Source organism: Berkeleyomyces rouxiae (genome assembly GCF_048999995.1).
Source record: "Berkeleyomyces rouxiae strain 22BRR77 chromosome Unknown BrBRR77_ptg000001l, whole genome shotgun sequence".
NCBI lineage: Eukaryota > Fungi > Ascomycota > Sordariomycetes > Microascales > Ceratocystidaceae > Berkeleyomyces > Berkeleyomyces rouxiae.
Window position 1 is genome coordinate 2,008,091 of NW_027396491.1, and position 26,294 is coordinate 2,034,384.

The window sequence follows — 26,294 nt, forward strand, 5'->3', positions numbered from 1 at the left end:
AACACCCAAGCAAATCTTTTTTTATTGCACCCCTTGGTAAGAATGAGAGCAAAAAATAAAACGAGGAAAATGTAGTGTATGCAGCACAGAAACAGCTATGGCAGAAATACAAGCTGGCACTTTCCCCCGGTCTTCTTTCCTTCACCACAGCTAGAAAATCCCAGCTCGGTTAGGGATCTAAGTAAGCCATTAAAGGAGGGCCGAAAACGCCACCAAGTGCTACCGTCATCTTGGGATCTTTTGCTTGTATCAAGTCAGGGCTAGGGTCTCAGAGCCTCTTTACTCGATAGAAGGGGGAAAGAACAAGCCAAAAAAGATGACTGTGGGTATTTTCGGTCGGCGGCGTGCAGGGCAGGCAAAGTAGAAGAAGAGATATAGAAAAGTAGAAAGAAAGGACAGTAAATAGAGGGAAAGAGTACATCAAGTCATTGTCGGCATGAAGAAAGAAATAGCTACCTACAGCGATGCAGGAGATACTTCTTCTTTGGTGAGATTGGGTTTTGGTTATTCGTATAGTTCTGGTGCACTACATCTGGGAAGGATGTGGTGCCTGCTGTGGCGGCTGGCCGTAGACCGAGACCGAAACGGTCGAGACTGCCGAGACAGGTTCTTCACCGGGCCCATTGCCTACGGGCACGGTGATGGACAGCGGCTGCTGCTGATGCTGGGCTGGGTGGCTGTAGACGCTGCCAGTGTTAGCGGTGGTGTCCCCGGTGTGTCCAGAAGCACTGGTGGGTGCTCCAACCGGAGACATTGATTGCTATAAGGCAGGCTCGGCCGTGAACTGTATCTGCGCGGCGCGTTCACGGCAGGCCACGGGCGTGAATCCCGTGCCGACCTTGTTGGCTACAATGCGCCATTTCTCATTTTCGTAGTCCTGGAGAGCATTGCGGAGCTTTTGGTCCTATACAATTCAAGTTACAGATTAGCGAGACTGTTCTAGGGGTTGCCTTGCCCTGAAAGTCCAGAACAATACTGGAAGCAAAGAAAAAAGACAGAGGGAGAAAAGAGAACGAAGGAACTAGAGTGAAATGACAAGGCTAGAAAGGAATATGAACAGGGGGTGAAATGGTCACAAAGGGTTTTTTTCTGAGCGAGTAATATAGGACTGGGGTGAGGGGAGGGGAAGAAAAGTTCAACCCAACCCAACAACGCGCGTAGGACTGGGCGTGGAAAAAAAATAATGCAAAGAAAATGCAAAACTTACGGTCTCTTCTGTCCACTGGGTGGTCTTCGCTTTGAGCTTTGTGCAGTATCTAACCTGAAGAGTGCCTGATGACCGACCGGGGAAGAAATCAGCAATCTGTTTCCACGTCAGGTTCTTGCTTTCCTTCAGGTCAATAAGCAGCTGGTCGTCTTCAGGCGTAAACTTGAGCTTTGGGCCTCGAGGCCGCAACGCGGGTGCAGGCATGCCGGCTTGACCAACAACACTCGGTGCACCGCCACCTCCCTCATCACGCCGCATCATCTTGGTTGGCGGGCCAGTGTCAGGAAGACGATGGTGGTGGTGTGTCGGTTGGGAGCCAGGAGGGCCATAGCCGAGAGGAGTTTGTTGCATGTCGAGATCGCTCTGATCCAGGTCTGGAATAGCAGAAAGGTCCAGGTCATCGGGTCGTTGACGCTTCATTGGACCAGAATGCGGGCGGTGTCCGGACGAGTGTGTCGGGGCCGGGCCAAGCGGAGGGAACATACTGGCGCCATAGGGATGGGTGTGTCCCATGTGGCGGGGAGCAAGCTGACTCGTATCCATCATTACTTGGGACTGCGTGTGGTGGTGATGTTGGGCCATGCCGGGCAAGTGGGTAGTGGCTCCTCCATGGTGCTGGTCAGGCGGATCTAGGATATTGGATGACGCACCAGAGGCATGGTGGAGCGATGGCCTGTGCTGCTGATGTTGCTGATGGGCATGGTGGTGCTGTTGCTGGTGGTGGTGCTGGGCATGTGGCGCTTGCTGTTGTTGCTGAGATTGCTGGTGATGGTGCGAAGGGGCGGCTGAGTCATAGACATGCTGCGACTGATTGTGCTCAGGACCTCCAGCCGGGGAGTGCTGGGTAGAGTAGTCGACTGAGTAGTCGCTAACACGGTAGTTGGTAGCCAGCGTGTTGTCGACACATCCGGTCCGCCAGAGCGATCCACCGCTCTGGACGGCCGCCGGGCTCTGTATGGAAAGAATTTGGGAAGATGATGCCCGTCCAGGCGTCTGCGTGTGTGTCTGCTGCTGTAAATGCAGAGACAACGGCAGATGCTGGGTTCCGGGTTGCGGCAAGGTATGCGGAAGGGCGGACGGCACGAGGCTTTGGAGAGACGCCGTAGTGGAATTGGCGGCGTCGCCTCGACTGTCGTTCGTCGTGTTGGTAGTAGGGTTTATGATGAAGAGAAGGAAGCAATGGTGCTTCTCGCAATGATTGTTGGTGTTGTTCTTGAAGTTGCAAGTGCTACTCCTGGTGGTAGTGTTGTCGGTATTGGTTGCAAAGTAGAGACAGAGTCGGGTATAGGTAGTCTACCCGGAGAGTTCAAGGCTTCAAACTCAAGGACCAGATGCAGAATAAAGAGTATGGGGAGCAGGATATGGGGGCGGTAGCGTAGTACTCGAGAAAAACCTGTCGAATGATGTGATAGGCTAATAGGATAGGCCTTGCGCGGTTGTGCGTGTGTAGGTGTGTCGGGTCTATATGTACTTGTAGGCTAACCCAGCAAGCGGTGTAGAAGGACAGTCACAAGTAGCAAGCAGACACTGGCTGGCGGGTGGGCCAAAAAGCGCAATGGAAGTGTCAACACACCACCACAATCGAGAGCCAGACTGGAACACGGTAGTATTGGTGGCGGCGGCAGTAGTAGCAGTACTTGTACCCTGCACACAAAGACTAGACCGACTTATACCGGGTATGGAGACGGCAAAGGTCGTCTAGGCCTCGAGAGCAATATGCTAATGGGCAGGCCGGAACCAAAGCTGATATGCCGAACTAGTCCTGGTGAGCAACGAAACGGAGATGTGATGTGAGGAAGGGAAGGAGATCTGTAGGTAAAGCTCTCAAGCAAAACAAAGGACAAAACAAGTAAGCCAGAAACCAAGTGGAATTGGAGAGTAGCGGGAGCCAGCAGCTTATATCGTCCGATATTTGGTCTTATCACCTTTCTAGCCCAACTTGATTTCTGAGGGAGTAAGGAGAGAGAAGGCACAAGACAGAACAAGAACAACCACAGAACAAGAAGCCTGAGGGAGTGGATGTAGGCAGTAATAGCGAGGCGGAGTGTGGGCAAAGGGGCGTGTGCATAGATGGCCAAGTGAAGAGAGAGAGAAAATACAACATACAAGGAAGAGGTAGGCAAAGAGAAGAGTGCGGGTGTTGTGCCCTAAAGACAAGGCTCTTCTTCGTACGGCCACTTGAAAACACACCCGGCTAAACCAAGGAGACGGAGCCAAGAGGGCATGAAGAAGCGGACAAACCAAGTAGCTAAGAGGCCACAGCCAGGCCAAAGCAGAGCAGGACATCGTGGCCATACATTACTATGTACTCTCAAGGTACATGTGTATGTAATTAGCAATCGCAACCGGGCCCCCTCCCCTCCCTTCCCACCCAAGATAGAAAGGACAAAGACCCGTCTGTCTGTCAAGCCCTGGTTTTTTTCCCCATCGGCTACGAAAGAACGAAGGCATGGGAAATTCAAACCCTTGCCTATCGAGGCTTATTTGACACCGACCCTAGATTCTTTTCCTCCTCCTCCTTCGGCTGCCACTTATAGCAACATGGCAACCATACTGACAGGGGGAAATGTGAGCCGGCCCTCTGAGAGAAGATAATGGAGAGAGGGGCGTGAGTCTGTGACCTGACTAGGATGCTTGGGTACTGTATGCTAGTCGTGTGGAAGCATGATGATCCCAGTTTGGGGGTTCCGTTCTTTGTGTGTACAAAAACAGACAAAGAAGTCGGATCGAGGGATTAACTAACAACTAGAAGACAAGCCTGAGTTTCTAGTCAGAAGTTTAAAAGCATCGCAGAAAAAAAAATCTGAAAGTTGGCCATGTAAAAAAAAAGTCAACATGAGAAACCTGCGAATAACCTACCAGAAGGCGTACCAAGACACTGTCGCTGTAAGAGAAGAAGAAGCCTTTCTGGTTGAGACACGACCAGCTGTAGAGGTCTAGGCAGATAGCCACGGAGAAAAAAAAAGAAATTTACAAAGAAAAAAAAAGCATTGGGCACTTGCTGATGAGGCCATCTCCTCAACTCGGGAGATTTTGCGCCAAAAGTTCTTAGATACTTTTCTGTTCTCGCTTGCTTTTGTCGTCGGAAACAAGGCAAGAAAGAAAAGCAAAAAAAAAAAGGAAAGAAAAAGTCTTCTGAGAGGTCGCTCCGCTCAGCAATAACAAACTTCGCCAGCCTCTACACGAGCTAGATGGCAGGTTCAGTACGAAGCTGAAACTTTACAGCATGACCGGATCGCCTACGCGGAACTGGGATCAACCCAATATCACAGCTAGCTCTAGCAGAGTGAAAGCGACTGGATCACTACCAGCAGCACCTGTAGATAGACATATTCTCATGGCCAGCCCTATCATGCCAGATGACATGGACCTCGCTAGAGCATCTTGCGATTGTGTTTTAGCGTCTCGGAGGACAATAGCCCGCGTTAGCCTTTTCAAAGCAGGATAGAAGACTATTCCAACTCAAGGCAGCGTGCCATGGCAACCAAGTCAGAGCTGCCCCTTGGTTCTTTGGGCTGCTATTGGTTTGCTGCTGGGCTTTTCTGGGCTTGGTCCGTTCACCTCGAGTCCTGGGTTACTTCAACTCCAAGAAGCCCAATCAGGTCTCAAGGCATGGCCGATGCTTTTTTCCTTAGGAAGCTGGTACGAGGTCAAGGAGACAGACAGCAAGTGTACATGTGTGTTTAGCATGTCGAACATGCAGAACCTGTAAAAACCTGATGCAGATGCATGTAATCACGAGGCAAGTCAGTCGACGCCGTGCAACAACCAAGTCAAGTCTTGATCTTGTCTGAGGTGCCAGCAAGTGCCGGATCTAAGATTAAGAGCCTTTTTTTTCTCCCTTTCCCTCTCTTCCTTTGGGGCCACCTTGGGATTGCTGGATCCTGGTCCTAGTCCCCCTCTTCTCAATAGACTCAAGTCCATTATATAAGCTCTTTTGTGGCTGGTTTATGGCATGGCATGACCAGGGTTGATAGAGAGATGTGTGTACTTGTAGACAAGTAGCCTCACTAATTCCCCGTGTCTAGCGTGGTCGTAATTCCGCCTGGTCCGGCACATTTTGCCTTGCTAAGAAGAAAAAGGAAAAAAGGAAACAAGGACATCTTGAAAATCTGGTACCTGCACAGGCTTGCATGAGAAATGGCAGATGAACGTGGACCTGCAGAGATCGCTGAAGGCAAGGCCCAGTCATCTGGTCCAGGACTTGGCCAAGGCAAGACGTTTCTGGCCTTGTTTTTTCTCTTGCCATCATTGAACACAAAGAGGGGAATGCGTCGGGGAGTTGAAATTGACAAGACGGCATTTCCAAGAGGGCACACTGCCTTCCTTGTTCCGCCCTCCGAGTCCTGTGCAGAAGGGCGTGCGTGTGGAACCGAAATAAGCCACGGATGGAAGAAGATCGACTTGAGTTTACTTAACTCGACAACCTTGACATTGGTCGAGTTTCTTCATGGCTCGGGGAATGGAAAAGGGCAACTATGCAAAGCTCGATCGCAGACTTTTGTCAGATTCTCCTTAGCCGGTGATCCTATACCGTTGTGTCGGTTAGCCAAAGCTATATCCCAATAGGCAAAGTGGGCTACTGATAAATCACAAAGACACCGATTCCCTCGGGCAAGTCAGGGCCAAGGGGCCAAGGTTAAACAGGGTCAGAAGCAAGCAAAGTTGTGGGCAAGACCTAGCAGGCCTTTATCCCATGGTATTCTTTTCGTCCTTCGTCCCTCGTTCCTCACCCAGTCTTGTCTTTCCTCTTGTTTTGTTCCATGCTAGTTCCTAAATAGGTATCGCCTATTCTCTAGTGCAGAGTCCCTGGCTCCTTGTTTCGCCGACTTTCAAGTTTCTCGGTGGTTCCAAGATTACTTTTCTATTATGCATTGATCAAAGACGCAGAGATGCATGTGTGTGCAAGTGCGAGTGCAAGCCTGGCCACCCAAACCCACTTCTTCTTGCGCTCGAGTAAAGCTAGCACTGGCACTGGCACTATTAGGTATGATCGCAGACTCCTAGCAACGCATGCGACAAGAAAGGGCACAAACATGCATATACAATACACGCTAGTGGGTGACTTGTGTGTACTCTCCTCAAGCACAGACGCTTTCCGTACAAGTCTTGTAACTCGGTCGATCGGTCAGTTGACACTGAGTGCAGTTTTTAAGCCCTTTCTCATCAGGGATCAAGGGGGTGGAGTGCAAGTGGCAGCAGAGTGGCTTGGAAAAACAGGCATTGTATGGCTATGCAACTGTTGGCTACATTTCTTGTACAAATATGCACGGCACAGGGCAGCTAGTTGGGCGTGCAGCAAGAAAGGCGAAAGACGAGCAGGTAACTAAGTCAATAGTTACAAGTACAGTCGCATGAGTATTTGTAGTCTCTTGTAGCATCTTCCAGCATTCTGTGCTGCCCAAACACAACAAGCAAGCACACTGGGACCGCGTAGGGCTTGCCTCGGACATTTCTCGACGGTGGAGTTAAACAAAACCCGACACTTGTAACGGCCAGCAAGAGATAACTTGTGGCAGACAGATTTTCGCAGGCGCGGATCCCGCAAGACTGCTATAGCTAGCGGTAGTGTGTCGCATGCTATGCTCCAATGTCTGTTTTTTTTTTTTTTCGTTGTCGTACACAGGTGTCTCGAACGAACATGTCTTCGTGTATGATGCCGCGTTCCGAAGACCTAGTAAATAGCAACCAGTCAGCTATTAGTATCGGGAGCCAAGACCCTAGCATACATGAATCTGAGGGAACGGCAGTTCTTGCTTGTATCCATACAAATAGCGTCTCTTCTAGAAGAAATCCAGCAGCGTCTGAGCGCAGATTGACACCAGAGATTAAGAGGAACTGGGAGACAAATGCAGGCCGATAAGGAATTGGACGCTGCCACGTTGGAGATGGCGGTGCTTGTGGCAACAAAAAAGAAAAGGCTGCCATTTAGCCGTGGGCGCAGCCGCTGGAGAGTGAGGGGGAAATGAGCGCAGAAATTGTGGTGATGAAAATCTTGGGAAAATACGCCGGCACAGTGGGGTTCGATGCTGAGGTTATTGCCTAGCACTAATCTTCACGCTAACACTAGTCTGAGTAGCACAAAAAGTGAGTCAATAACCCTAACAATGGACTCAGCATCATCTATACTAGGATCTTGGCTACTGGTACCATGACCAGATATCAAAATATCAGGTTTGAGTTGTCAAACGGCAGTCTGTGGAATCTCAAGCCGCTGTCTAGGAGACAAACAGGCGATAAAGACACAACTAAGAAGGCTGTTCCTGCATTCACGGCTGGTATAAAGCCCAAAAAGGACTCATAAATCAAGACCGGTGTTTACTTTTGAAAATTTGGTCTCGGGATATCATGGGATAAATCCGCAAGAAAATGGCCGTCCGGAGCCCGACAATGACTAACAAGGATTTCAACTTCCTGACTTTTGCCAGACACTGGAAGAGCAAGAGTGAGAGAACCGCAAAAATGTGGCCCGGCGCGCGGTTGACCAGCAGCCAAGCACAAGTCTACTTGGTCAACAGCAGCAACAGAGTTTCCGATTATTACTCCTCTGAACATAAGATCGCCGAGTTTTGAGACGCGGCGTGGCCAGCCTGGGACCTGTGAGAAGAAAAGCAAAGCAAATAAAGGGCGTGTGCCTCTTGGAACCATGTTCAGCTTGCATCAGTGCGAAACGCTACGGGGGGAAGAGGGGGCTGGGGGACAAAAAAGACGAGTGGAAAAGAGGGCGAGGCTGTAGTGGGCTTTAGCAAGCTTGAGCACTAGAGGCAACCAATGGTGGAAGAGAGGGCAAGCGGCAGAAAAGCTCGCACGTGGAGGGCAATCATAATACCTCCTCTTAGCTGGGTGAAGATTTGGGAACCGGAGTAGTTTTGAAAGTATCCTAGGGTTACCAAAATATATCATCGTGTTCTAGGGTTCACTTACATGATGTGGTGCTAGAAACAGGCTCAACTAGCTATCAAGTGACTAACTAACTAGTTAGCCAACTCTTATTATCGCATAGTTCCAGGGTGTCTAGAAAAGCTTTACTGTGGTTTTTCTCTTCACCGCTGCCGTGGCACTCTAGCGGATCAGTAGAGAATAGCCTGTCTATATTTGGGCGTAGATATAGCTATGCTTGTAGAGACTTGGCCTGGATAGGAATCGCTCTCAGTGAGTGCGATGGCTGGCAAGGAAACAAGGAGAAGAGTGTTTCTGTTTTGACGAGCTACAGCACTAACACTAACATCCCATGATCCATAGCGCCGTGTTGTTCATCTGCTGTTGGTATAAGTTTGTAGTAATACTCCGGGCCTGATATGATTAAACCGATCTCAGCTGGGGGAGTTTCGTTTCCCCTGTCCCTTTTTTTTCCCCTTCGATATTTCTTTTGCTCGCTGAAGAAAGAACGGGCCAGCTGGCAAACGTGCCATTTCTACTTACTCTCATGATCTAGAAAATCTTTGTTTTTTTTCCCGCGTGGTTGCGACGCTGCTTCGGATGTGACGAAGGGCGCCAAGGCCAGCCTGTCTCTCAGGCGCTCGCATGCATAAAGTCCATGCCAGATTCAAGTCTTCCGGGGGGCTTTTTTTTATATTGAGGACTGTTGTGCCCAGGAGATATGGCGTGCCTGTACATACAGCGTGCTCCTTTGCTGTAAAGAATCAATTAAAAAAAGAGAGAGCTACAGGAGAAGACCGAAGCGAGTCTCTTGATGGGCGGGCCGATGCATGGCGCAGCTCCGGAAATTGTGCCTTCAATGAGAAGCGGGGGGGAGACTCTGGGCACAGGAAATCAGCAACACACGCAACCACATATGCACTCGGAAATGTACTCGGCTGGCGCCTGTGTGTGTAATCACGTCTTCTTGTCCTTTCCAATAGATTAGGTTGGTGGCGTTCGAGGCGAACTAAGCTGCAAGTCAAAGCGGGATCCAAGCCTGGCCTCGCGCTCTCTTTTAGGCTTGGATTCCCACTGTCACTGTCACTTCCAGCCCTATAACCAAAGGCCTCGCACTTAATAACTAGTCACCACTCACGCCTGGAGTTCAGTCTGCCGCTAGAACCGCTGCTTTGCGGCGTATTCTCTGTTGTACCCGTCTATAGAACTGCTGGCTTCCACAGGCTACGCCCCCATAACATTGGCGCGGCCTTGTCCCTGAGGGCAGCAGGACAAGAATAACAAAACGTGAGGGTCGGTCGATGAAGATCCATGTGAAAATCCGGCATAGTCCAGGATCTAAACCCCAGCAGCCGAGGAAAAAAAAAGAGACAGACTTCAATGTCATAGCTAGAGAGAATTCGTGGGCAATATTGAACGGGCTTAGCTTCGGGTCAAAGACCCCGCCTCACTGTTCATGACTTCATAGTCACACATGTACATACATACAGACTTCATGACAGCACGCAGCGAGAGACAGACTCACCCCTTCCGCTGTCGTGCGTCTTTCTTTGTGTGCCCATGACATGACACACACGTTTGGTTCAGCCAGTGTCTCAGCTATGCATAGATGAAGAGTACTTGTAACTAGTTAGTTATACACAGGCAGACAGATAGACAGAAGAGATGTATTATAACAACGTGCTGCCTGAGTCAGCTAGGGAGAATGCCAGAAGACAGGACGAGAGCACTCCGTCGGCAAACCTACGGCTTGCCCTTTTGCTTTTTCTTTCCCTCCCTTCCCCAGAACACATGCCGCCCGTGTCTAGGCACGCCTTTGTTTAGATCCTTTTCTTCTTCACGCCCAGCATCAGCTGTCTAATTTCATATCCGACTTGTCGTTCATGCAAAGCTGCGCTGTAGTACCAAGTGCTAGTCATCTATCGTCAATACTACGACTTCAGCGCTGACTAAACCCGGCGCTCGCCCTACTTTTGCAATAGTTGACTATACCGAAACATGGCCTTGAAAACCGGCTAGCGCATGAATGCATAAAGGCAATTAATTTTGCTTATATGACACCCCTGTGAAAATTCGATGTGCCTGGCGTATGTCTGTGTGTGTACACGTATAGGAGCCAACGAGAATCAACAAAAAACAACACCATGGGGGCAACATCGAAAACAGGGTTAGGGTTGGAATGTCATGAGGGTTATTTCATGATGGTTCCAAGTCTTGTAGTGAGTTGGAGAGAAAAAGAAAACGCCAGATTGTACAGATTATTTGTGGAATAAGTGAATAAAAACCAAAAGCAACGCAAATCAGAAATCAGAACCCACCAGTAACGCAATTGAGAAGAAAAGAAAATAGACAAGACAGAAAAAGGTCGAGCATTTTTTTGCAGCAAAAGAAAAGAAAAAGACACCCGCCTCTAACGTATTTTGAACGCTCTCCCCCGGTCCCCCATCCGCCTGTCTTAAGCAAAATTGTCGTCGCGATCGACACCCACGTCCTCCAGTTGCGAAAAGTCGTGGAAGTGAATAGGCCGGTGGTCCTCACTGTAGAACGGCCGCGGGGTATCCAGCTTGACGCGCACCGTCTTCTTGGCCATTCCGTCAAAGACGGTGCCCAGGAAGCTGTAGTTCCACCGACCGAGCTCGGGCACGAGGAAAAAGCCCTTGAAGCGAGGCGATAGCAGTAGCTTGCGCTTCTCGCCCATGACTGTCGTGAAACCCTGTGGCTGGTCGGAGCCAAGGTCCTTGTTGTCCAGACCCCACTTGTAGCCCTGCGGTGTCAGACCCCAGGCTGACAGCGACACTGAGCCTGGCGTGAATGAGACGGCGACCGTGATTGTGCTCTCGCGATTCCATGCCTCGTGGCTTTCAGTAAGCTTGGAGGCTTGCGTGACGTCCACTGCTGACATGTAGGGCAGCTCGTTGCCGGCCACAGTGTGAATGATACCTAAGAGCTCTATGCCGTCCAGCTGGCTGCTCTGCGGCAGATTCTGCGGCAGATTGACGCTACGGAGTTGGCCGACCTGAGGAACCATGGCGATACAGCGGATCTCCTTGATCTGGTCGTTAGTACCCGGCGCAGAAACACCGTAGAGATAACCGGCAATTTGCACGCGCAGATCAGCAATCGTAATGAAGCGTTTGAGAATGTTGTTGGGCATGACATAGGTGATGCTGTCATCAGAGTCACTGTCAACCGACGACACGTAAATGTTGTTGGAGCGCGTGTGAAGGTTCGAGGTGGCAATGGCTCTGGTACGCCATTCCGTCTTAGAAGCAAAAGTCTGAGTCTCAAACTGCGACGTGGTCGTGACAACAATCTCCTCGCCGTGCACGTTCTGAGTCTTGGTGGTGACAGCCGTGAGCTGGGCCTGCTCCTGCTGTTGCTTCTCAATCTCAGCAGCTTGCTGGCGCTGCATTGAAGGCGCTGAAATTTCCATACCCAGGATGATATCACGCACTTCGCTGCTGGTCAGACTGGCCACATTGACATTATTCTTCTTGCTGTAATCATGAAGAATGAGGTCACGCAGCTGCGTCTCAACCTTGATCCAGTCTTCATCGGACAGCGACGGCCAGATTTGATGGTCTAGAGTGACGACAGACTTATCGGGGCGCAGAATCAGCTTGGTCTTGTCCTGATTGACGTGCAGAGCACGCAAAATCAGAACCAGACGAGAGAAGGCAGTGTACGACGAAATGCTCTTCAGCCAGTCATCGTATAGATTGAAAAGAACCATTTGGGGCTCAGTGGCACGCAGGATCATATCACCAAGCTTCTCGACCTTCATCGCCGCCTGGAAGGGTAGCTGCAGCTCAGAGGCACGGATAGAGATGTTGGGAAAGTCGAGCAGATGAACTTCCAGGGGATCCAAAAGACCCTTGCGAGTCACAATGAGCTGACGAGGCTGCTCCTCATGGGGGAGAGAGCGAATCAGTGCCGCTACCTCTTCGGCTGTCTTCCATTTGGCCAGCTGACCAAGACGCTTCTGGCCAGCCCAAACACTGGTGTGAATGATCTTCAAGAAGAGTTGACCAGTCCGGGGGTTGAAAATGAAGATAGCACCATTGATGGGCTTAGTCGTCAAGTTACCTTCAAAGGTCTTGTGAATCGTCACACGGTAGACATTGGTATCGTCAATGAAGAGTTGCGTCTGGTTGCTGAAGAGCTCAGAGTAGTTTTGCGAGTTTAAGAACTCCTGGTTGCTCTCAGAAGCATACAGCTGGAGACCCTTGCGAATACGCTCGCGAAGAACATACAGTGCAGGGTTGGCCTTCATGACCTTGGCCATGGCCTGTTGTACAAGGACCTTAAGACCAGGGAAGTACATGCCGTAGGCAGAGTACAGATTGTAAGCCAGATCAATACCGATCATGAGACCCGTTGCGCTGGGGTACAAACCCGAGTCTGTCGTGTAGTCGAGATACTTGGCACGAGTGTAACGTTCGATGTCGTGAGAGTCGTAGTCACCGTAACGCAGCTGTACATCAATCCAGAACTTGTTGGTAGAGATTGGTTCAACCACATCCTTGGTATCATAAAGTAGCGAAGGACGCGTAACATTCCATTTGTGGCTGGCAAATAGCAGAATGTCGGCACACGAAGAGTTCATCTTGTACGACTTTCTGGGATGGATTGTCTCCTTCTGAACCATTTCGATACCGAGAGATTCCAGTTCCTGATCGAAGACTTGGCACAGATCCATGACAACGGACTCGTGAATCTTCTGCCACAAATGGGCACGGAAGATCTGGATCAGAGAAATCTTGAGAGTAGGAATCTTACCGTGAAGGAAGATACCAGTCAGATCCAGTTGCACCTGGAAACCAACGTAAACATTGGCACGGTTGATAGTCGGTGACCACCACAGAGTGAAGCGACGGTTAGGAATTTGGTTCAAACCGGAACGCTGGGCGTTAGTTAGCTTCTTGAACTTCATGGACTCTTCGAAACCTGAGGCCTTCTCCCAGAAAAGACCCTCCCACGAGGGGAATCCAGTTGCCTTGAACAGAGTGTGCTCTAGAATAGTCTCAACACCACCCAGAGCTTGGATGACATCGGTTCGGTAGGCATTTAGATTCCACAGTTTACCATCATGGCGCTGACTCGTCCACCAGAAGGGGTTGCTACGCATGAGCTGGTAGATCTTGAACTCGGACCGCACACGGTAGCCTTTGTCAAAGCTCAGAGTGCTACGATCCTTCTGGAACAGGGTATTGATACGGGGCAGACCACGGTCCCAACTGTCCTCCAGATCCTCTAGAGTCAGGCGGCGGTTCTGTTGACTGGCCTCAAGACGCTTCTGTGAGTATTCCGTCCACACACGCTGGGAGTCAATGAATTCAGCTTCCCACGGGATGATGTAGCGGAAGATGTTTGGAATAAGAGTCTCCTCATCGTGCGTCATGCCAGCACGGTAGTGCGTGACACCAGTGTCAGTCTGCTTGGACCAACGTTTGTCACTAGCAGGAATGAGAATGTGGGAGCCAGAAATCATACCTAGACCACCCAGTTCCTTTGGAGTATAAAAGACAGCAGGGGGGAAACGAGAAGGCATCTTCGAGTTCAGACCAATCTTGACACGAGTCTGGATTTTGGTCTCGCACTTCACGATGGTATCTAGTAGAGGAATGGTTGACACGGCAGCCTCACGGTAGTAGGTGAATAGAGCAATGAGGGCTGTGTTCCACTTGTTGGCAATCTTGGTGAAGGTGGTTGAGCCAGAAGACATGAGAATTTGACGGATGCGGTTGTTGAACTTGGCAATGTCATCTTCTGTGACCTGCAAGAAGGCATGTGCTGTCCGCTCTTTGGTTGTGTTGTCAACAAGAGACCAGACACTATCTTTGACAGAGAACTCCTCATTCTGGTTACGGCACTTGGGAAGAATACGGACCTCGAAGCCGCACATGGAGAATAGCAGATTCGGGTTATCGCGACTGTAGACACTGACATAGCTGTCGTCCCACTCAATGGTGGTCAGAGAGCGCGGGAGACGGTTCTTTAAGTCCCAAAAGGTAGCACGACCAAGGTTAACGTCGTGACGCATGAGCCGCATACGACAATCACGAGGCCAGCACTTCTTACTCTTGAAGCCAATGACGTTCTCGAAATTGGGATCGGGCTGCTCTGTCAGATACCGTTGAATTAGATCACGAGACTCCTCCGCAGTGAAGCGCAACAGAATCCAAATCTTGTCAATGTAACGAGTGTACAGACGAATAGGGTGACGAGTTTCAGTTTCCTTATCACGGAACTGCAGGAAGCCGTTGGGACTTTGAGGAGGACCATCAATCTCGCTGGCACGCTGGGGACCCAGCAGGAGTAGATCCAATACCAGACCATAGTACTGAAAAACAAAGCCAGAGAACTGAAGACCACGGATCATACCGTAACTATTGACATGGTTCATATCCTTGTAGGTGAGCTGAATGTTGTTCTTGGCAGTGATGTAGTCAGCCAGATTGTGGTCCATGATCAAACGCAGCAACGAATTGAGGAGAGTCAACTCCATCTTGTCATAGACCTTGGAAAGCTCAGTCTCAATGATAACATTGCATTCGCCATTTTCCGTATCCCAGACACCGTCCAGGTTGTTGATGGCCTGTGTCCATTTGTACGTCAACAAGGGAGGAACTTCTGAATCAGAGGGCTTGATCCAAGCAGGGAAGAGATGACGCTGGTCAGCCTGGTACCAAAGGTACTGGTCGAGATAGGCATCAGTGATCTTCTCCATGGGCTCAATGTCATAAACAGGGTTGATTGTGCTGTAGTTGTCGTTCATATCAATGCTGACTTCCTTGAAGGCACGCTGAGTGAGCATGAAACGCTTGATACGCTCAAGAGTCGTGCCTGGGCTATCGTAGGCCTGTTCAATGAGAGCAAGCTCCTCGCGCTGACTTTGGTTCAAACGGCCTTTGACAGAGTACGCTTCACGAAGACGCTCTAGAGCTAGGATGAGGATCTTGGTGTCATGTTTGTATGAAACGGAAGGGAATGGGATAGGAGAGAACTTGCGCGACTCGAGCCAATGCACGGTTGTGGTGTAAATGGCAACGGCCTCTTCGGAAGACACATACGGTCCATCCTTCATGTGGTTATGTTGACGCTCCTGTTCAGACTTCAACCAAAGACGGGTGAGACGACCAACGTTCTTTTTCGCTACAGTCTTATCGACAGTGGCACCACGACGGATGCGTTCTCTGTTGTAGTGGGCCACGGAAATCCACCAATCAGCCTTGGCCTTGACATAACGAAGAATGATGTTTTCAATGGGAGCAGGGAGGCCGGGAACCTTCCACGGGATGTTTGACTTCCAGCATCTCCACGCTTCTGATAAGTGCTGCAGAACAGTCTGAACCTTGTTTTGTCTAATACCTTCAGGCATCATGTCCATCAAATCGGCCATGACGGAGGCACGCAGCTCCAGGTCGAAATGAGACTCTACACGCTGCTTGGTGACTGTCTTGGCAACACCCTTACTGTGACGGCCCTCAAACTGGCGGGACAGCAAGTTTCCAAGCCATCTCTCTAGAAGGGGGATGATACCACGCATGAAGAATAGCCACACTCTCCATGCAGGAGCCCAGAAGCCACATCCAGGACCCTTTCCGACGGGACCAGCGTTGAAACGGTAGTAGATGAGATGCTTGAGATCCTTGCACGTACGGATCTGGTGCATCAGCTTGTACTTGTAGCGGTACATACCGGTGAGCTGACCAACGTGATTGAACGCGTACAGAATACCATCTGCAAGCTGAAAGGCGTCAATGTTACCGAGACGGTACTGGACTTGGGCATCGACGATGAGTTTGGTTAACCGAAGGATTTCACGCATTAGATGGAACGCGTTACCAAAGCGGGACTTTTTGCGTTCTTTAGTCGTGAGGGTCTTGACAGGCTTTAAGTTGAAGTTGTAATCGAGATGTAGGTATGTCAGGTTTTTACGGTGAATCAACAAATTCAACATGTTGAAGCCCTGCCGGCACACTTGTAGACCAGCTTCAACCCAATCGATTGTGGTCTGTTGGAAGAATTTGGTTTGCTTGAGTGACTTTAGGAGACTCTGGTTGTTGAGAGACTTGGCGGGCTTTTCGTGAAGCTCATTAAGGATGTATGTCTTGAGAAGTTTCTGGTAAGACACACTGACCTTGATGGGGATGCGATTCTTATCATTGGGAACCGGGTGCTCAAGGTAGAACTGCTTCACCAGGGGCACATCTTGAGCGCGAACCATGCGACCCGAGCGGCGGTCGAAGGGGAAGGGAGCCCACCAAAGCTGGATAGCATCGGCCGTGTCCTGGTTCTCAAGCTCTTCGCCCTCTAAGAAAGGCTGGACCTCTAGAGGAAGTTCGAACAGAGACTCTTCGGGCTCCTCGTTGTTGCCAACACCGAAGATTTCGTCCTCGTGGGATAGCTCAACGTTCATGGGCTTGACGTTGCGTGATGAGATGGGATGCAAGCGGCGGTCGAAGTGAAAAGCTGGCAAATCAGGTGACTCGGGCTTAGAGTACACGACCTGGGGGTATGAGTACCAGGAAAGACTGACGCTGCGCGGAAGCGAGTTGTAGAGGTAAGGGTATGCGACTCGAGACTCGGTTCTCGTCGGGGTTCGGAAGATGATGCGATCAATGGCGTTGAACTCGCCAAAGTCTTCGTTGTTGGGGTCGATGTCTTTGTACAAAGGCTCGAATTTGGCGCCACCGGGGAAGGCCACGTTCAAGGCTTTGGCAGTGAAGAAACTTGGGAGATCGAAGAGGTAAAAGTAGTTTTTGTCTACTACGTCGGAAATAAGAGGTCTACTCAGTCGGAAAAGCGTCGCCATCTGCTGCAAGCTCATATTCCACGTCTTGTAGCTGGGTCCGTTGACATGAGGCGTATCTAAGAGGGGTCTATGGTCGTAGAACCACTCGTAAACGGCCTCGTCGTCGTCCTCGTCCAGCTCAAACTGAATTGGCTCCAGAGGCTCTACGTCCTCGATGTTCTCGGACCACGACAGCGGCGGTTCTTCATCGTCAAAGGGTGGGAAGCGCATACGCTTGAAGAGTCGACGATCTTGTTTTTCTTTCCGCATATACACCCACATCATGGCCCACTGTGCAAAGAAGACGGGCTCAACAACTCGGGGGATCTCGTTGACGAGCGTCAAGCAGCCGTTGACATGGTAGAGCACCTTGACCTCACGGGTGGACTCCCAAGGCATTGGCATATTCTCGAGAAGTTTCATGACAGCATGAGGCATGAACTTGAGCGCACCGAGATATGATCGCTTGTCGCTCGAGTACTTTTTCTGGGAGACATCGCCAATGTCGCGAACGATCTTGCGCAAATGCTCGGGAGGCATGTCGGCCTTTTGCGTTTCGACGAAGCCGCCTTTGCGCTTTTCGCCAAACCGTAGCCTGCGGTCGCGAAGCCATTCTTTCTTCTTTTGCGCAAACTTGGCCGCCTGTACATCGTTCGCAGGCCGGTACCCAGGAGGAGGTGGAGCGGGAGCCGAGGGGGGAGGGGGGAGAAACGACGAGGGCGGCGGAGGAGGCGGCGCCGCCCAGCCCGGCGGGGGAGGCGGAGGGAGGCCGGACATGTCTGAGATCGCGGTGATTTCTGCGCAAGTAAGCCGAGAGAGGTTAGTAACACAACCGGCCAATGCTTGGAAAATCTTGCCCTGACGAGGCGTGCGCTAACCGTTCAAATGAACGCGACTTGACGCGCCGCTGCTTTATCGGCGAGGATGGCCTTTGCGAGATGAGACTTGCTGAACTATCGCAGAAGCCTGGCCGGAAGAGTCTTGGCGGATATGGAAAAGAGATTCAGGCAGGAAAGGATAATTACGTTGCACGCGACCACGTGCTGCAATATCACGTCGAGGTTGAGTTGGGCTTCATACGTCAAAAGTTACGTGCCAGCCTTGCATGATGACCGTCCAAAAATTTCCTTCAGCCCTGTCTTCTGAACCAGGGGTCAGGATGACTAATGCATCTTATAGACGCATACCCCCGATTTATGCATAAATAGCTGTGCGATAGCTTCTCACCAAGTTCCTGCTCTTCACGATTTGGACGGCAATTAATACTAAACGAGGCTTTTCTACAGCTGTAAACCATATCTAGCGCCTAGGATATGCATCGCCTGCAATCAATGGTCCGTTTCCTGATTCCATCATGCCAGCTCTTCGCCTTGACCTCTACAACAAATTCGTGTCTCTATGGAATTCATTCACCTCAACATGACAAGACTCGAGCCTAACAAAACCCTTACGTTGCTGACAATATGGAACGGAACAAACTAGAAGACGGCTCCCAGTGTATGCGTTGCCGAGAGTGCGCAGGTCGATATCTTGCAGAAGCAAAAGCACAAGGGTAATTGATATTTCTCTAGAATATCGGGCATCTCTATATGGTGATTTGTTGTACACTGGTTTTGTAGCATTATTGCACCCGGACAGGCGCCATGTATGCTTCACTCGTTGTCTGTAGTGGCGAAGTCGTAAATCCTCATCTTCACCCAGTCCAGCACAGCTCACAGCACAGAGCTTTATGATCGTGGGTCATCATTGGGATCCATGGAGGGGCCGGTCCGCCGGCAACAAAAGGTAAAAATGGAGCCGCTTTAAGACTGGTTCTTCAGGTTCTGGGCAGCAACCTTCAGGCTGATGTTGCACTCCTCGTAGGCGCGACCGGCACCGAAACCGATGCCGATGACAGCGGGCCAAGTGCGGCGCTTGAACAGCAGCACAGAGAAGACGACGCCGAATCCAAGGCCAAGCGAGCTCTTGACAATCAGGTTGGACAAGCAGCGATCCCACTACGTGAGACACATTGTTAGCTCAGGCACAAGGCCGCAGATAACCGCTGAGGGGTGCAGGACAGACAAGCAACACACCTTTTCGTTGAGTAGAGCCTCGCTGACAGGGCGGGCGACGGGGGAGGTGCGGATGGTAGAGTCGGCCATTGTGGAATCACGTTGTACGGGCAAGAAGAGATCGGGGCTGTGGAGAAAAGCTTCGGCGCCGGAGATGCGGGATCGTGAGGGATGGAGATGGAGGTTCAGCACGAGATTTTTCCAAGCACACGCTGATTATGATGCTTGACGAGAACCAGCCGGGAAATTGGAGCCCTTCAAAGGCGGTGAGCACAGGCCTGCCTGTTTTGGGATAGCCTCTGGCTGGCAGAATTCAGACTGTCAGTTGCGCCCCACTAAAATTTTCGGCGCAAGACTTCTTCACGCTCGCTCGACCGACGTGATCTTTGCTTTCGCGAACTCTGCCTGGGCCTTTGAAGCAGGACAACGCGCAATTGTGAGCCATGGAGGTGAGTTTCAGCTCCTTGCGCGCCGTTCCCTGCTGCTTGCTAACAATTAATAGTCCGAAAACAATCTAGCAAAGCTAGCCAGGTCTCTCGAAAAGACTGGCCCTGGCACCAAAGGCGAGACGCTCGATGAACTCTGGCGACTGCTGACTACCTCGATCGGCGGCGAGCACCATGCGGTGGAGGAAACCGTCCTCAGATGGCTTCTCAAGCTCATGAATGGCCCGGCTACCAAGCCCCAGGCCGAGACTCTTCGCAGATATCCTCTGACTTGGACCATCATCGAGCACGTGTTTGGCCGTATCCCTCTCTTCTCTTTGGCCAAGTCTCTTGCTGATCGCAAGTTTATATCCGTGCTTCAGCTTGCTCTCAAGAATTCCTCGGAATCTGCTGCGCTGTCACCGCCCGCGGGGGCCGGCAAGCGCAAGCGCTCTTGTGACATCACCTTCGAGCTCGAATCTCTCAAGAGCGCCGACAACTCTCTCGACTGTGCCCAAGCGCTTCTTGCTGCCCTTGCGACTCTCCTTGCGCGCCTTGATTCAAAAGAGCTCTCTCCTCGGGACACAATGGGTGCCGAGCACATAAAATCTCTCTTTGCTTCCCCTGCGACCGAAGCACTGGGTCTCGTTGTGCCCATCTTGAGTCTCTGCACAACAGCCATGTCATCCACTTCATCAAAGTTCCGTTCTCAATACAAGTCCTGGCCCGCCATCATGTGCTCGGCATGGGATTTACATCGCATTGGCACCGTAGACGCCGTCGAAGTGGCTTCTGCTACATCTCTGCAGGTTCTTCAGCTCATCTCTGCACTCGACCATCGTACATACGGAACCCCCCAAAACCAAGAGCTTCCCACCGAGAGACAACTTGCCTGGAAACAATCACTTGAAAGGTTCTACACACGTGCTGTTATTCTTCCGGCTAGATCTATGTTCATGAACAGCGACAACACCGAGATCCTCGATGCAATTGCCGGCGCCATCCAATCAAATTCTCTCATCTGTGCTCCTGTGTTTTATACCCTGAGTCTCGATGCACCCGAGCTCACTGTAAGCTCTCTCAAGTCGCGTGAAAGCTGGCACCACAAAATATTCGCCACTGTCGAAGCCATTCTTGCTCCAGACTACAGCCCCGACAAGCCTCAAGCAATGACACTCATTCTCGATATTGCCAAGGCTCGCGACGCTCGTATTCAGCAGGAATCTCTCCAGAATGTCTGCAGCAGCTATGTCTTTGAGTCCGACTGCACAGACTGGACGGTTCTTTCCAGGGTCCTTGCCTGCGATCGACACGTTGTTTTCCATCCTTACGGCCAGACGATGCTCTCCGAAGAGATATGTCGCCGGGCAAGTATTGTTAGTAGCGATGATACCTACAAGAGTGACGAGGTGCAGCGGGTTGTCCGAGAGGTTAAGCTAGCTTATGCTGAAGCACGCGATCTCTCAACTTTCTGGAAGCTGTGGTACAACCAGCTGTGCTTTTGTGAATCAAGAAACACCATTGAATCGTCTCCTTGGTTGGATGGACCCCTGCGCCATGATTCTACAGCATCGAGCGGTATCGAAAGCCACATGACCCCTACTCAACTTTCACAACTTCTAGCATGGCTCGCGGAGCAGACCCCCATCCAGGTCGGCCCATGCTATGTTCTTCTCGATTCCATCACATCACAAATACGGTCTCCTGACTTCACCGATGCCACGGCTGTGGCTATTATGGATCTTGCGCTAGAAAACTTCAAGCACGCAACATCTCATGTCTCACTCAACACCCTACGTTGGTGCATTCTGGCCAGGATAGTACCATGGATCTCCCCAGAGGAAATAAATAGAATATGGACCGAAGTTGAGGCTGAGCTGACCAGAGTTGCTGTCAAGGGGTCACTGGACGACGCTGATGCCCTTGAGGCGTTTACATTTCTTGATCATCTCTGGCTGTCCATGTATCCCGATGGCGAGCACGAACCTGAGGTGTCTGCCATGGCCTTGAAAATTGCCAAGCACCTTGCAAAGGCCGGATCCAAAAAGCCCAATGAGACAGCTTCTAGCTCTGGTGCTCTTGTCCCCTCAAAATATCTTGACCTAGCCACCAAGGTCTCTTCCAGGCTCATCCCACTCCTGTCTTCCAAGACCAACGACTTTCCCAAGTTTATAAGAAAACACATCATCGACTGTGAATCTCCAACTCCCGCAACCTTTGACTACCTTTCTGCTCTAATAGCAAACGAGAACATCATCAACAATCGAAAGCTCGTCGAGTCGCTTATCGATGCCCTCATTTCCGCTGTCTCTTCCAACACATCTGCCGCTCATACGTCTTCTGCCATCTCTATTCTGGCTGTTATACCAGACGACTGTTTCTCACGCTCACACCGGGAGGCTATCATGTCAACGACTGTGGAATTACTAACAAAGTCATCTCCATATGAACCCATGCTATGGAAAACTAGCCTGAATCTTATGGGCAAGATGATGAAGAGGTCGACTTTTTACACTGGAATCTCCTTCGATCACCTTGTTCTTTTGGCTGATTCAGTTTCCACGTCATTTCGCCAGAAGAAAAAGGTGCGAGGTTTGGCAGAAGTACATGGCCTTGATGTGCTTTTTGAAGGCCTGGCAGCAGCTATTATCAAACAAATGGTGTTCCACTTTGATGAATGGGGTCGCTCGTTCCTTGAAAGCGCCAGTGCCTTTGTCTCTGAGTGTTCATCCGAGATTGACTATCTGGAGACTCATCACCTTCGTATCAAGCTTCTCAAGACTCTCATTGCCACAGTTAAAAAGATCACCCTGAAAGACGCTGCCGCCTTTGATTTGAAGAAGGCTGAGAAACTCCTGCTCTCCATGGTCAAGACCACTATGCTAGAGTATCAGTCAAAGTCTCAGCTTAGCGTGTCTTTCCCCTATATCATCCTCGCAGCCATCGACGCTTCAGTCGTAATTCAGGAATCCACCTCCCAGATTTCTAAACTTAAAGCCAAGAAGTTGGAGCCTCTGGTTTCAACTGATATTTCACAAGGTACACTTCTAGCCTGGAAGGCCCGGATTTTCCTGATCCGTACTCTCCGTGATTCAGTCAAGCTTCTGCCCTCAGAGTTCCAAGAAGGCCATTCGCCTGAAGGTGATGTTCTCCCTGACATTTTGCGTCCTGTGGACTATGAGCCCCTCATCCGGGAGACTTTGGAAGCCATCACTGGGCCTATGGATAGCAAGGACCTCCTCATCTACTGTCACTCCCTCATTGATACTCTTCAGTCGATAGAGAACCCTGACCTACAACTCAAGGCCATCAAGGTCTGTGTGTCAATTGTTGGAAACAAACAAGATGTGGATGTTGAAGGAGATGCTTCAATCCCTGCTGCTTACAATAAGCTGCTAAGGTTTGCCGCGGGCTCCTCCAACGGACGGGTTTTCACAAAGACGTGCGAAATTCTTCGGTTATTCCTCAACAACAGTTCTGCCCGGCTGAAGCAGTGGAACGTTGAGCAAACCCTGGCGCTAGTCAGTGAAGTCTCCAGCAACATTTCCAGCACTGCCACCATCGACAGCTCGCCTATGATATTCGACTGGCTCTGCAAGCTGATGGAGGCCATCCTGCGCCGTTTCCGCGTGCGCCTCGACGGCCGCTTCCATATTTTGATTGCCACTCTGCAGTCTCTGTTGTCGGGCCTGCTACTGACTCCGTATGACGCGCGCTTGGGCAAATGGGCGTCCCAGCCTGTCAACATACACGACGGCGATTTCTCGCACTGGAGTAAACACGCAGCCTCGTTCACGCGTCTCTTGACTCTTGTCTGTGAGCCCATGGCTGCCAGTGTCGCCCACCACAAGCAGAACCTCACCAACGCCCTTGATACCGCCACTGACATTGCCAAGAGAGCCGCGGGTCGCCAAATGTATTTGGTCTTGGTCTCGTATGTCAAATTGCAGCTGCAGGTTGATGTACCCCGATCAGTCAGAGATGAACTGGAACTCGGTATGAACTCCATCTTCGACATTACACCACCCGAGGTCCGGAAGATTCTCAACGACTCGTTGGATATGAACGGACGCGCGATTCTTGGCACACAGTACAAGCGGTACAAGCAGTTTGGAAAGTGGACCGGAGTGTAAAGGTGGTGGGTAGTTGGAGATATTATGAATGGCGTTCTTGGTTGGAATTTGATTTCAAGTAATTTTTTTCATCCCTTCATCTCTAAGTATACCGTGCAAAGCATTACGACCCTAAAGATATTACGGGGTTGATAGCACATCATAAAAGTTATCCCATTCTAGAAATAACTATGTCAACAAGAGATAGAAACAAGCATGTGAGTTTATTCGCCCGAAATTAATTCAAACTATCATAAGATGGAAAGTATGGAAGATGTCTCAAATTGCCAGCAATGATACCCCATGGGTCATTTCATCAGAAGCAGTATTCCTTGCTAGAAGATCCCTTGCCACGCTTAGAAGGCTCAAACTTAACGGCTCTGTTGATGCACCTCGTGAAGGTCTATCCTTGCACGGCTTTGCAACAGCGGCAAGGAATCAGACCAAGGGACATGAATCGTAGTGGTGTTTGCGTGGTTACCTTCCACCTCTGCTGCCTTGGAACAACCGTTGTTTTCTCCAGTGGTGACGGGAACTTTTGGGGCAACGCTAGGGACTCGCGATGGAGGGATGCCATGGTCTGTGACTATGCGCGGCGGAGACTGCTTCCATCTGGTCATGACTCTTTTATAGACATCTCTCATATCCTCGTTCATGCTGCCAATCCAACGATGACTAAGAGCATCGCCTGCCGTCATGCGGCTTTTACGGTCAATCTTTAGACAAGCCCGGATAAAATCACGGCCATGTCTTCGGATCTTGATCCGGCTGTGCCTGAACACCCGATCCAAAGACGAATCAACACCCTCCTGCGAATATGCATACAGTCTTCCCAGCTGATCCAGATGATTTGGCATCAACATGAGAAGAATACTGATGCCCAAAGCCCAAACGTCGACCGCATAGTCATATGGCTCACTGTAATGAATTTCACTGTAGACGTTAGCATTCTGAATATTTTTTGAACAGATTCATTGGCTCTGCTTACGGAGCCCGAAATGGCGCGGTGCCGGCGAGAGATGTAAGCTTCTTGCCACGCTTGAGAAACACAGCATGGCCAAAGTCTGCGATGACCACGGGATATGTGACCTTGGGAACCACCGTGAAGTGTATGTTCTCAGGTTTTATATCCCTATGAACTATCCGCCTACTATGGATATGTACTAAGCCCATCACAACCTGCAAAATGATGGTACGGATGACAGTCTCGTTGATATCCGTCTTGGTCATGAAGGAGAAAAGGTCCCCACCAGTCGACAAAGAGGTGACCAAGTACCAGGACCGGTCTGTCACCGCTGCGTACTCATACTGCAATACATTCGGCTACGGAAACAGGGTTAGGCAGATGCTAAAGATATTGAAAGAGATGTAGGTAGGATGAGGCAGAGAGCTTACATGATTCAACTTCCGAAGTATTGTAGACTCGAGACGAGATCTCTTCCTCAGCGCGCTGGGGTCTCTGCAATGATTCTGGAGACTTATTGCCTTGCAGGCTACTTGGCATTGTGTTTTGGTGTTGAAAGCGACATACACCTTGGCTTGCGCACCTTCACCAAGTAGTTTTCGGGACACAATGTAAGTAGGCCTGAGAGTCTATAGAAGGTTAGTCAAGTCAAGAGTCATTACTTCTTTTTGAGATTAAAAACTTGCCTCAAAATCGGCCTTCTCCTGGGCACTCCAGTTGGCTGATATTTGTTGGTATTGGGCGAAACAGAGTTCCTAATTCTGCAGCCTTATAATATCGCCATGATGGAGAAACCACCCCCGAGCGTAGCCACCGATTTTGATGCCATTCACCGTTGTCCCATTGTCGGATGCCCGATCCCGGATGAAGAAGAGCGGCGTGTTGAGCTGGCTATCATCTATGATGACAGGAAAGATCTCCAGATGCTTTCTTGATACTAAGGTATCATTGAGTTGGATACTACTGAAGGAATGTAAGTGTCTGCCTGCCAAAGCTTGGTGAAGAATCTTTCAGGACCTACCTGTCTGCGTTACGCCCAAGTGATACTGGGGACGTGTTAGACAACTCAAAGCCATCTATAGGGGTGTTTAGTAATGTGATACGATACACAAAATCATAGAAAGACCAAGAGAAGATGAAACTTACACCACGCACCAGATGGATTGTGTCTTACAGAAATATAACCCACTGGATGCGAGACTGTTGGTAAATGAGAAATGAAGAGTTTGAGAGGTTTTGCGAGGGTGTCCGTTTCTCTATTTTGAAGTGGAATTTCAGGAGACATATTCAGATGAAAGACGGTTGTCTAGTCGTGCACATGTAAGAAGATTGGTTGTTCAAAATAAAATAACAAAGGCTGATATCAAAGATTTTGTGGTGATGTTTTGTATTTGTTCAAGTCGAACTGAAGGGTTGTTCGCTTTGTACCTTTGTACCTCCATTTCACGTTTGTATAACACAATGGACCAATAAAGTGGGCGGCAAGAGCAAATAATGCTTGAACCAATTAAATGATCATATTTGACCAACCTGAGCTCGAATAGGAAGTAGGTAGAAAGGCCAATGACCAAAAGTGACTTAGTGTGATATCTCTTGGCTGATGTGAGTCAACATCTTCCAAGTGGACCTTGTGTGGAGCCAGAAACCGAGTGCTCTCCACAATGATGGCAAAAAATGGGACCACACGTGACTTTTGGGGAGCACTGAGATCACGTGCAGGTAGAGGCCACAAACTTGGTGGACTGCCCTAAATCCAAAATGGCTTGCTACAAAAAGTCGAGCTTGCCGCCCGAGAACCTTCAACTTGAACGTTTTCATCAGATCACCAACAACTCTTATTTCGTGAGTACTACCAC

General features: G+C 50.2%; 5 protein-coding genes across 5 annotated transcripts; 1 reads left to right on the plus strand and 4 right to left on the minus strand.

The window, feature by feature from the left end:
• Positions 1–760: 760 nt before the first annotated feature.
• Positions 761–1,789, minus strand: BROUX77_000588 (uncharacterized protein; the record flags this gene model as incomplete). Its single annotated transcript, XM_073750797.1, has 2 exons — positions 761–904; positions 1,208–1,789. The coding sequence occupies 2 exons, from the start codon at positions 1,787–1,789 to the stop codon at positions 761–763; spliced, it is 726 nt and encodes a 241-aa protein (XP_073608825.1).
• Positions 1,790–10,541: 8,752 nt separating this feature from the next.
• On the minus strand, positions 10,542–17,660 carry BROUX77_000589 (uncharacterized protein; the record flags this gene model as incomplete). Its single annotated transcript, XM_073750808.1, has 1 exon — positions 10,542–17,660. The coding sequence occupies one exon, from the start codon at positions 17,658–17,660 to the stop codon at positions 10,542–10,544; it is 7,119 nt and encodes a 2,372-aa protein (XP_073608826.1).
• Positions 17,661–18,685: 1,025 nt separating this feature from the next.
• BROUX77_000590 (uncharacterized protein) lies at positions 18,686–19,027 on the minus strand (the record flags this gene model as incomplete). The annotated part of the gene is made up of 2 exons (XM_073750820.1): positions 18,686–18,880; positions 18,959–19,027. 2 exons carry the CDS (start codon positions 19,025–19,027, stop codon positions 18,686–18,688), a joined length of 264 nt encoding a protein of 87 aa, XP_073608827.1.
• A 353-nt stretch (positions 19,028–19,380) lies between these two features.
• BROUX77_000591 (uncharacterized protein) lies at positions 19,381–23,495 on the plus strand (the record flags this gene model as incomplete). Its single annotated transcript, XM_073750831.1, has 2 exons — positions 19,381–19,386; positions 19,440–23,495. The coding sequence occupies 2 exons, from the start codon at positions 19,381–19,383 to the stop codon at positions 23,493–23,495; spliced, it is 4,062 nt and encodes a 1,353-aa protein (XP_073608828.1).
• Positions 23,496–23,845: 350 nt separating this feature from the next.
• Positions 23,846–25,723, minus strand: BROUX77_000592 (uncharacterized protein; the record flags this gene model as incomplete). Its single annotated transcript, XM_073750842.1, has 7 exons — positions 23,846–24,407; positions 24,463–24,797; positions 24,870–25,067; positions 25,125–25,193; positions 25,272–25,401; positions 25,460–25,514; positions 25,585–25,723. 7 exons carry the CDS (start codon positions 25,721–25,723, stop codon positions 23,846–23,848), a joined length of 1,488 nt encoding a protein of 495 aa, XP_073608829.1.
• Positions 25,724–26,294: the final 571 nt, after the last annotated feature.